The sequence below is a fragment of the Oryx dammah genome, unplaced genomic scaffold, assembly GCF_014754425.2.
Source record: "Oryx dammah isolate SB20612 unplaced genomic scaffold, SCBI_Odam_1.1 HiC_scaffold_11229, whole genome shotgun sequence".
Lineage (NCBI taxonomy): Eukaryota > Metazoa > Chordata > Mammalia > Artiodactyla > Bovidae > Oryx > Oryx dammah.
In genome coordinates this window covers 3,213,516-3,224,416 of record NW_024080622.1, presented here as the reverse complement: position 1 = coordinate 3,224,416, position 10,901 = coordinate 3,213,516, and the positions used below count along the sequence as shown (strand labels likewise).

Here is a 10,901-nt window from a genome sequence, read left to right as displayed (position 1 = left end):
AGTCTGAGTGAACTCTGGGAGTTGGTGATGGACAGGGAGGCCTGGCGTGTTGCAATTCATGGTGTGACGAAGAGTCGGACACGACTGAGCTACTGAACTGAACTGAACAAATTTATTACTATTAACATGAGCCCATGTACTTGATCCCATACTAACTGCATCTCTGATATTTACAGGTAATTTTTTTTAATATAGTATTCTTCTGTATTTTTTATTTTAATTTAAAGATACACTGTAGTTGTTCTCAACGATAGAAACAGACTCTGTGAAAGCATCTAATTCCAAAAAACTTTAAAAAATCGAATTCCTCTCTGCTACTTAAATTACATGTGGTTACTATTGGATACTGCCTTGTATAATTATATATCTATAGCAGGATGAAGGCATGGCAACCTGCTCCAATATTCTTGCCTGGAGAATCCCTATGGACAGAAGAGCCTGTTGGGCTACAGTCCATGGACTGCAAAGAGTTTGACATAACAGAACAACTAAGCATAGGAGTAAAACTAGAAAAAAAAATTAGAGATAGAAATTTCTGCATTTGGCTTACTGTAGAACAAGTTATATGACAAAGGCTGACAAAATTTTAACCTTCATATTTTCAAAGCAAATTTACCATTTAACACAAATCACCTTCTTTGAACCAGTCTTTTCAGGTTAAACCCAAACATAGCTATATTCCCTGTTGGAGGAACTTCAACAGCTCAAGGCTGAAACTGCCACACTGTACTTGTTGTCAGTCCATTGTTATCCTGCCTTGTAGGCTCTGGAAGTGAATATTCTGCTACTTTGTGCAGTTGATGCTGAATGCTATGTCCACTGAATTGGGGTCGCCCAGGGTCACCAATCAGTACTTGAGTTCTGTGGGTCTCAAAGCAGTTCTTCAGCCATTGAAGCAGACTGTCTGCAAGGTCTTCATCATAAAACATATCTCCAAGCACAACAAGGTCCCACTTATCTTGTTCCAAATCCAAAATGTTTTTGATTAAAATGGGAAAAGGATTCAGGTGGTTCAACTCACAATTTACTGTAATAGCCATTCCTGCAACTTTAAAAAAAGGACATGGTGAATTGGTATATGCTAGGTTATTTTAATTTCCTACTGATTAATTTAAATAATTTAGAGAATCTCCAAAAGGTTTTTTTCCCCTTTCTGTTGAAAGCTGTTTTTTTAGGTAAAGAAGCCTAAACTACATGCCAATATAAGCTATTTCCTACAATGCTCAAATATATGACTATTCTGAAAACAAAGCAAACAATACCACATACCTGGAAAAGGAGAAGTTTTAAGGAATATTTGCTTATCTCAACAAGACCATTTAGAACTAACACCAAAGAAAAAGATGTCCTTGTCAACCTAGTGGGGTGGAATATAAAACTAGAAGTCCAGAGATACTTGGAGTAACAGGTAAGTGTGGCCTTGGAGTACAAAATGAAGCAAGGCAAAGGCTAACAGAGTTTTGTCAAGAGAACACACTGGTCATAACAAACACCCTTTTCCAACAACACAAGAGACAACTCTACACATGGATGTCACCAGATCATCATCATCACCAATATCAAAATTAGATTGATTATATTCTTTGCAGCTGAAGACTGAGAAGCTCTATACAGTCAGTAAAATCAAGACCTGGATCTGACTGTGGCTCAGATCATGAGCTCCTTATTGCAAAATTCAGGCTTAAATTGAAGAAAATAGGGAAAACCACTGGGTCATTCAGGTATGACCTAAGTCAAATCCCTTATAATTATATAGTGGAGGTGATGAATAGATTCAAGAGATTAGATCTGGTAGACAGAGTGCCTGAAGAACTACAGACAGAAGTTTGAAACACTGTACAGGAGGTAGTGACGAAAAGCAAAAGAAATGCAAGAAAACAATGTGGTTGTCTGAGAAGGTCTTACAAAAGGTTGAGGAAAGAAGAGAAGCAAAAGGCAAGGGAGAAAGGGAATGATAAACCCAACTGAACGCAGTGTTCCAGAGAATAGCCAAGAGAGATAGGAAGGTCTTCTTAAATGAACAATGCAAATAGAGGGAAACAACAGAATAGAAAGACTGTAGATCTCAAGAAAAATTTGAGATATTAAGGGAACATTTCATGCAAGGATGGGCATGATAAAGGACAGAAATGGTAAGGACCTAACAAAAGCAGAAAAGATTAAGAAGAGGTGGCAATAATACACCAAAGAACTATACAAAATAGGTCCGAATGACTCGGACAATTATGATGGTGTGGTCCCTCACCTAGAGCCAGACATCTTAGAGTGTGAAGTCAAGTGGGCCTTAGGTAACATCACTATGAACAAAGCTAGTAGAGGTGATAGAATTCCAGCTGACCTATTTCAAATCCTAAAAGATGATGCTGTTAAAGTGCTGCATTCAGTGTGTCAGCAAATTTAGAAAACTCAGCAGTAGTCACAGGACTGGAAAGGGTCAGTTTTCATTCCAATCCCAAAGAAGGGCAATGTCAAAGAACGTTCAAACTGCTGTAGAATTGCACTCATTTCACATGCTAATAAGATTATGTTCAAAATCCTTCAAGCTAGGCTTCAGCAGTCACTGAATGGAAAACTTCTAGATGAACAAGCTGGATTTAGAAAAGGCAGAGGAACCAGAGATCAACTTTACAACATCCGTTGGGTCATAGAGAAAGCAAGGGAATTCCAGAAAAACATTTACTTCTGCTTTATTGTCTATACTAAAGCTTTAAACTCTGGATCACAACAAACTGTGGAAAATTCTTAAAGAAACGGGAATACCAAACCATCTTCCCTGTCTCCTGAGAAACCTGTATGTGGGTCAAGAAGCAGTAGTTAAAACTGGACATGCAACAATGGACTGGTTCAAAATTGGGAAAGGAGTATACCAAAGCTGTATATTATCACCTTGCTCATTTAACTTCTCTGCAGGATACATCTTGTGAAATGCTGGGCTGGATGAAGCACAAGCTGGAATCAAGATTACTGGGGGAAATATCAATAACCTCAGAACAAAACTAGTGGAGGTGATAGAATTCCAGTTGAGCTATTTCAAATCCTGAAAGATAAGGCTATGAAAGTGCTGCACTCAATATGCCAGCAAATTTGGAAAACTCAACAGTGGCCACAGGACTGGAAAAGGTCAGTTTGCATTCCAATCCCAAAGAAAGGCAATGCCAAAGAATGCTCAAACTACTGCACAATTGCACTCATCTCACATGCTAGTAAAGTAATGCTCAAAATTCTCCAAGCCAGTCTTCAACAGTACATGAACCATGAACTTCCAGATGTTCAAGCTGGTTTTAGAAAAGGCAGAGGAACCAGAGATCAAATTGCCAACATCCGCTGGATCATGGAAAAAGCAAGAGAGTTCCAGAAAAACATCTATTTCTGCTTTACTGACTATGCCAAAGCCTTTGATTGTGTGGATCACAATAAACTGTGGAAAATTCTGAAAGAGATGGGAATACCAGACCACCTGACCTGCCTCTTGAGAAACCTATATGCAGGTCAGGAAGCAACAGTTAGAACTGGATATGGAACAACAGACTGCTTCCAAATAGGAAAAGGAGTAGTCGAGGCTGTATATTGTCACCCTGCTTATTTAACTTCTATGCAGAGTACATCATGAGAAACGCTGGACTGGAAGAAGCACAAGCTGGAATCAAGATTGCCGGGAGAAAGATCAATAACCTCAGATATGCAGATGACACCACCCTTGTGGCAGAAAGTGAAGAGGAACTAAAAAGCCTCTTGATGAACGTGAAAGAGGAGAGTGAAAAAGTTGGGTTAAAGCTCAACGTTCAAAAAACGAAGATCATGGCATCTGGTCCCATCACTTCATGGCAACAGATGGGGAAACAGTGGAAACAGTGTCAAACTTTATTTTGGGGGGCTCCAAAATCACTGCAGATGGTGATTGCAGCCATGAAATTAAAAGACGCTTACTCCCTGGAAGAAAAGTTATGACCAACCTAGACAGCATATTCAAAAGCAGAGACATTATTTTGCCAACAAAGGTCCATCTAGTCAAGGCTACGGTTTTTCCTTTGGTCATGTATGGATGTGAGAGTTGGACTGTGAAGAAGGCTGAGCGCTGAAGAATTGATGCTTTTGAACTGTGGTGTTAGAGAAGACTCTTGAGAGTCCCTTGGACTGCAAGAAGATCAAACCAGTCAATCCTAAAGGAAATCAACCCTGAATATTCATTGGAAGGACTGATGCTGAAGCCCCAATATTTTGGCCACCTGATAGGAAGAGCCAACTCATTGGAAAAGACCCTGGTGCTGAGAAAGATTGAAGGCAAAAGGAGAAGGGGCAGCAGAGGATGAGATGGTTAGACAGCATCAGTGACTCAATGACCATAAATTTGAGCAAACTCTGGGAGACAGTGAAGGACAGGGGAGCCTGGCAGGCTGCAGTCCATTGGGTCACAAAGAGTTGGATAACAATGAAGACTTTTGGTTTGTCATGGCTGTACAAGAGACAGGGAAACAAGGCTTATGTTTGAGCAGGATGACAACTTGAAACTGAGAGTCCTATATATAAGGCTCCTCAAGGGCTAGATCCTCAATGAAAGGGAAGACTAGAGAAAATCAGGTAAAATTAACACTTACCTGTCTCAACTTGGGTTTGAATGGAATAAAACCTCCCTCAAATGCCCAGGTCTATCTTCACTTGGGTTTTGGTCAAATAAACACTACCTACATATTTCAGGAAATCCCTAGCCCAGAGATGACCAACAATAACTTTTCCCAGGTTGGTATCACTTTCGGATATCTGCCAGACACAAATAGAAGTCCTCCTGTCAAAAATGCACCATCAACTCAGGCCTTACAGGGTTCCCACAGACAATGTCACACTGAGTTCACCATATTAGATTATGAAATACAACATGGAAATGGCTTATGGTGTTGGAGCAACTGTAGATATTTATCCTGGAGGAAAAAAATAGATGAGCTCAAAATATTCAAAAACATGACAGTCTTACTAGGGTCTATGTCATTGGCCAAGATCCTTAATGCTCCACTCATCTTAGCAGCGATGGCTGTAGCTCCACATCCACTCCCAATATCTAACACAGATTTTCCTCTGACAACATCAGGATTATCCAAAAGATACCTAAATTAGAAAAGGGAAAATATAATCTGAGACAGATGGGAGGTCAGTAAGAGGTGTCCAATAGTTTTTCTTTGGATTGATTGGACAAGGAAATAGTGAAACTTAGCAGAAGAATTCAGTCTGACATTGGCAAGTTTGGCCTGAATAGAGTGAGAAAAAAATGTCAGTTTTAAGAGCTGGGCAGAGATGGCAGAGAGAGGACTAGTCATTTTAGTCTGTTACTTTACCAAGTGTGAAGAGCAGTTCCATACAACTGACTAATCATGCCTTTAAAGCCAACTTTTTAAAGTAGTAACCATTTACTATGAATCAGAAAGGACCAACCACCAAAAATACAGACTGACAAAATACTGTTATAATCAGGACTCAGTAAGTTAGATCCAAAATTCACTGTCTCCTTTTCATTGTTCACCAGAAAGTGGTTTTACCTACAGCTTGAACGGTATAAAAATGACCTCTCTGGAAAAGTACCATCCAAGTCCAGTTCAACCAAAGAATGTGGACCTGGGCTAAGCAGTTACCAAACAAGTGAAGATGAATGGGCAAACACTGAAATAATAAATGTCAACTGACACTTGGCCTCAGTACTGGAAAAATAAAGAGCAGAGGAAATTCCCTGGTGGTCCAGTGGTTAGGACTCCACATTTTCACTGCCAAGGGCCTATCCCTGAGATCCTGCGATCCAAAAACAGACTAAGGAACGATAGTAAGGCAGGGGTGTAGTGCCCCATCTAAAGGGACAGCTGTTACCCATCTTGAGGTAACAGTTGCCACAACAGAAATTAGGTGTAAGCAGAGATTTAAATCTGATGTTAGCAGAGAGTTTTTGTTTTTGTTTTTGTTTTTTTTGGCCATGTGTTTTGGCTTGCAGATCTTAGTTCCCTGAATAGGGATTGAAATTGGACCAGGCAGTGAAAGTGCCAAGTAACTTCCCAGAGATTCTTATTTTTCAATTGAAGTAAATTTTTACATGCTTCAAGTTTTAAATGATAGCAACTGATTGTTTTAAAGTTTATAAGTAAAACAAGTTTAAAAGTTTACAAAAACATATCCATTTTTTTTTAAACAGAAAACACATCTGTGGATCACCAATTTGTGACCTCTGATTCAGTCTCAAGGAATCTGATTGCCCTTATATTTGGAGTTGATACATAACAATTTGCATAGGTATCACTTGCAAAGTTATCACTTATTTTTTTAAATGATACAAGTAAATATAGGAAAATTTGGCAACACAACAGCCAGAAAATTGGAATTGATACCACCTGGAAAGTTTTCCAGAACTCAGGATTTTCCAAAAAGCTCTATGTTTGCATTTATTTATTTTGCATTTAAAACTGTGTACAAACTGGACTTCCCTGGCAGTCCAGTGGTTAAAACTCCATGCTTCCAATACAGGGGATGCAGGTTCAATCCCTGGTCAGGGAACTAAGACCCCACACACCACATAGTGTGGCCAAAGAAATAAATTTTAAAAACTAAATACAATCTGAGTTCTACTAGACCATACCATTCCTGTGAAAGAGAAATTCTTATACATTTCCTTTCACAGTTTTGTAACATCAAGGCATTAAAAAATTAAATCATTTACCAATCTAAGAGCAAAGATTAGATTAAAATACTGAAAGTTCTTGCATTTGTTTCAGCAACTGTTTTAATAACATTGTGTGTATATGTGAGAAAATGTCCTAAAGAAGACCTTTGCAGTATGGGGAGTTGAAAGGGGGGACCTTAAAAATGCAGATTCAAGTCCACCTGAGTGATGTCCCAATCACTCATATCCCTCATTCTTTGGGTGCTTGGGAAAAGGCAGTGGTAGAGGGAGCAACATTTACAGAATTAAACCAGGAGAAGGAGTGGGGGGCTTTAAGTTCCACCAAGGATCTGCATGGGCATCACAAACCATGAACCTGAGAACAGTGTGAGATTTCTGGATCATTACCAGTTCCCTAGGGTCTTGACAGCTGACCTAGGATTTCTCTCGGGGAGAGAACTATATGTGGGGAAACACCTTGGTAAGCTTGGAATAGAAGGGAAAACCATGCAACAAAGCAACCCAAAACTGTTCCTAAACTCTAATAAAAGAATTTGGGGTTTTTATGAGGAGCAGGGAGAATGTGGAGTTGGAAGGGACAGAAAAGAGAGAGGTGGTGAGGAGCTGTAAAGGTTCCCACTTCACGTAAGCCCATACGTACCTAGACAGGGCTTGGCCCCCTGGCCAGTAGATTGCCCAGTAAGGATCCCTGAGGGGCCACAGGTCAGCTCTCTCCCACCAGAACTTGCATCTGGGGGTCAAAAGCCGCAACTGGATTTCAGGGGTGAGGCTGCCACTGCTGGTGACTTCAGTGTTCTCTTCCAGGAAAGCTTTCATCTTAGGGTCCAAAAGGCTTCCAGTTCCTCTCCAGGGGCAGTGACCCCAGGGAAACAAGAGGAAGCCACTGCTTCTCACAGCCTTCCAGAGGACAACATAGTGGTTCATGGGAAATGATGCAAACACTCGCCAGCCTGGGCTCAAAGCCATCAGTCCGGTCCCAAAGCACAGGTATGCTGGTGTTGCTCTTGATAAGAGCTGCTTCTCCTGGGGAAAGAGTCTGGTTGCCAAACTGATCCCAACTGGAGTCACTGGACCTCTAAAAACATAATAATGAAAACTCTAACATTTCCAAATCCTATCACATAGTAAGAAAATATTAGTGTTACCTCTGTAGCAGATGATGCACAAGTGCAAGTTCACTTTAGATGAAAAGTTTTTGGTAATTTAGGAAAATCCAATCTTCTAAAACATGCCTTTTCATTCTTTGTGAACAACAGAATCCTTTTAATAATTTAGAAAACCAAATGTACAAGCATTTGATTTTGATAGAATCCTCAGGAACATTCTTGTTACATAAAATAAGGTATACACTTAACATTCTTTCATTCATTTAATAAATCATTCTCCTTTAAGCAGACACTGTGCTTGATAACCGTGAACAAAATAAACAAAAAGTCCCCATCTTCAGGAAACTTAGATTCTAGTGATAGAATAGAGCAGGTAATCAGGGCAAACACAGTTCTTGCCTTTATGGAGTCTAGCCAAGAGTTGTGCAGATTATCAAACTAGCTGTGGTTAGAGATATATAAATTATACTGACTGGTCAATAAAGATAACCCTAGCATATGGGGACTTTCCTGGTGGTCCAGTGGTTAAGAATCCATCTTTCAATGCAACAGATTCAATCCCTGGTCTGGGACTAAGACGGCTTGTCACAACTACTGAGTCCTCATGTTCTACAGTCAGTGCACCACAGCTAGAGAAGCCTGTCCACTACAACAAAGACCCAGCCCAACCAAAAACAAATAGCCCTAGCATAAAACAGCAATGTAATTAAGATTGTTTTTCCTAAAACAAAAAATACTATGGATTTAATTGTAATAAAAGAATATTAAATCACTTTCTGTAAATACCTCTGATGAGTCATCTTCATGAAACCTAGACTTAATAGACATTTTGATTAAGTAGGAATGACGAAGAGAAGTTTAAACAAATTATACACCAAGTTGTTTGGAACCTTTGGTCTGTTCTGCATAAATATTTTAAATAGTCTTAAATTCACCCAAATATTTAAGAGTTGTTCAGTTGCTAAGTCAAGTCCGGCTCTTGCAACACCATGAACTGCAGCGCTTCCAGGCTTCCCTGTCCTCCAGAGTTTGCTCAAACTCATTACCCTTGAGTCAGTGATGCCATCCAACCATCTCATCCTCTGTCACCCCCTTCTCCTCCTGCCCTCAATCTTTCCCAGCATCAGGGTTTTTCCCAATAAGTCAGCTCTCCCCATCAGGTGGCCAAAGTACTGAAACTTCAGCTTCAGCATCAGTATGAGTCCTTCCAATGAATATTCAGGTTTGATTTCCTTCAGGATTGACTGGTTTGATCTCCTTGCTGTCCAAGGGTAGGGGCCCCAAACTCAAATGCCTACCTGGGGCTAGACTGGTGATAAATGAGTGATGCAGTCTGGTTGCTGATAACAGAGAGGCTGTGGCAAACTAGAAAGTGTTTCAAAACAGTCCAATGGAGCCAGCAAGCTGAAGCCTGTCCTGGGACATATGGCCAGATCTTTCCATTTTTCGAGATAATCCACAGACTTCCCCCGCAGTCCAGTGGCTAAGACTCCCAATGAAGGGGGCACAATCCCCGCTCCTGGAACTAAGATCCCATCTGCTGCAAGTCCCCACCAGAAAAATAACAATAAAATTCCCACTTTTAAACGCGGGAAACTAGTCAAAATGCCTGTCAGGCCACTAGTCTGTGAACTCGGGATAGATTTTAAGTGGGTGTCAGTTCACATTTATGCCCTTGTAATCACATGCTCTTTTAACAGCCTGACCTCACTGGACTAATTGTGTAGGAAGAATTGGGTCAGCCCTTGAGTCTAAGGTTTAAAAAGAAAGCAGAGCAAATACGAGACGATTTTGGACATAGTGTCACCCAAGCCGATGCCGCTCCCTCCCACGCCAAGCACCAAGGAAGCATCTGTTATGAATATGTGATTAAGCGGGGGACACGGGTATTTGGATTAATTAATAAGAAGACAGGTTTAAAAGTGCAAGCTCCAAAAGCGTTAGCACGTTATTTTCCTCCGAGGAGGACGGGAGTCAGCCTTAAAGGGGCAGGCACAGTCTTCCTTTTCTCCTTACCTGTCTGTGCTAACACCACCCTGGGGAGCAAAGCACAGGGCAAGTCAGTCACTTTGCCTTTGCGCCTCTTTTGGCGCTTTCTTTACAACTGCACTCGGGATCCAGAGTTCCCGGCGTAGCCTGCTACCAGCACCCCTGTCCCCGCCCCTGCCCCGACCTCCCGCTCCGCCTTCCTTCCCGGCAACGCTCTCTCCCTTCACCCGAGCTTCTTAAAGGGACAGAATGTGAAACCAGAGGGTGCCCTGACCTCGCTTGGAAAATAAGGGAATGTCAAATAGTGATTTCTAAAATATATGCTCTGAAGCCGTGGAGCATCTGCTTTGTGCCAATCACACTTCTAGGTACTGGGCATAGGGTGGTGAGGCAAATAGACACAGTAGAAACCCTTAATGACACATTCAACTGAGATTAAATCATAATATGTCCTCCCTATTATAATAATTTTCATACAAGTACAATCTTTTTTGTTTCTTTAATTGTAACTTGTCATTTCAATTAATGCTCACTGATTCTATTGTTAGTCATAATTCCTAATAGATGTTCAAGATCTAGAGACTTCCCTGGCAGTCCAGTGGTTAAGACTCTCATTATCCCAATGCAGGGGGCATGATCCCTTGTCTGAAAACTAAGATCCCTCATGCCACACTGTGTGGCAAAAAAAAAAAAAAAAAAAAAATCCAGATCGGTTTGTCTCAGGATTTTAGTTTGTAACCAGCTAATGTATTCTATCACAGAGACAGTTTTCAAATTGATCTTCTTTCCATTGCTCTTGCCTTGCCCTTAGTTCTGCCTTCTGATTGCTCGCCTGAATTTCTGCAACTGGTCTCTCTGCAATCCTGCCTTTTCTATCCCATTCACTATTGTGCAATTTAAATGTTTTTTTCCTGAAACTTTCATTCCATAGTCCAAAAAAAAAGGATTCCTACAAGATAAGCTAAGCAGATAAGCCTAAGCCCTGAGAAGCAAACCTGGACTTTCTTCTCTATTGTTTGCTGTTGATTTTTTATTTTTATTTATTTATTTATTTTTGTCAAGGGGCAAAATCTTAGTTCCTTGATCAGGGATTGAACCTGTGCTCTTTGCAGTGGAAGCCTGGAGTCTTTACCACAGGACAGCCAGGGAAG

At 40.7% G+C, this 10,901-nt stretch overlaps 1 protein-coding gene across 1 annotated transcript; it reads right to left on the bottom strand.

The window, feature by feature from the left end:
• Positions 1-516: 516 nt before the first annotated feature.
• On the bottom strand, positions 517-9,954 carry LOC120861159 (electron transfer flavoprotein beta subunit lysine methyltransferase-like). Its single transcript, XM_040236806.1, has 4 exons — positions 9,778-9,954; positions 7,296-7,730; positions 4,970-5,100; positions 517-1,048 (listed from the first exon to the last, which is right to left on the bottom strand). Exons 2-4 carry the CDS (start codon positions 7,619-7,621, stop codon positions 705-707), a joined length of 801 nt encoding a protein of 266 aa, XP_040092740.1. The 5' UTR covers positions 7,622-7,730; positions 9,778-9,954; the 3' UTR covers positions 517-704.
• Between the last annotated feature and the right edge of the window lie 947 nt (positions 9,955-10,901).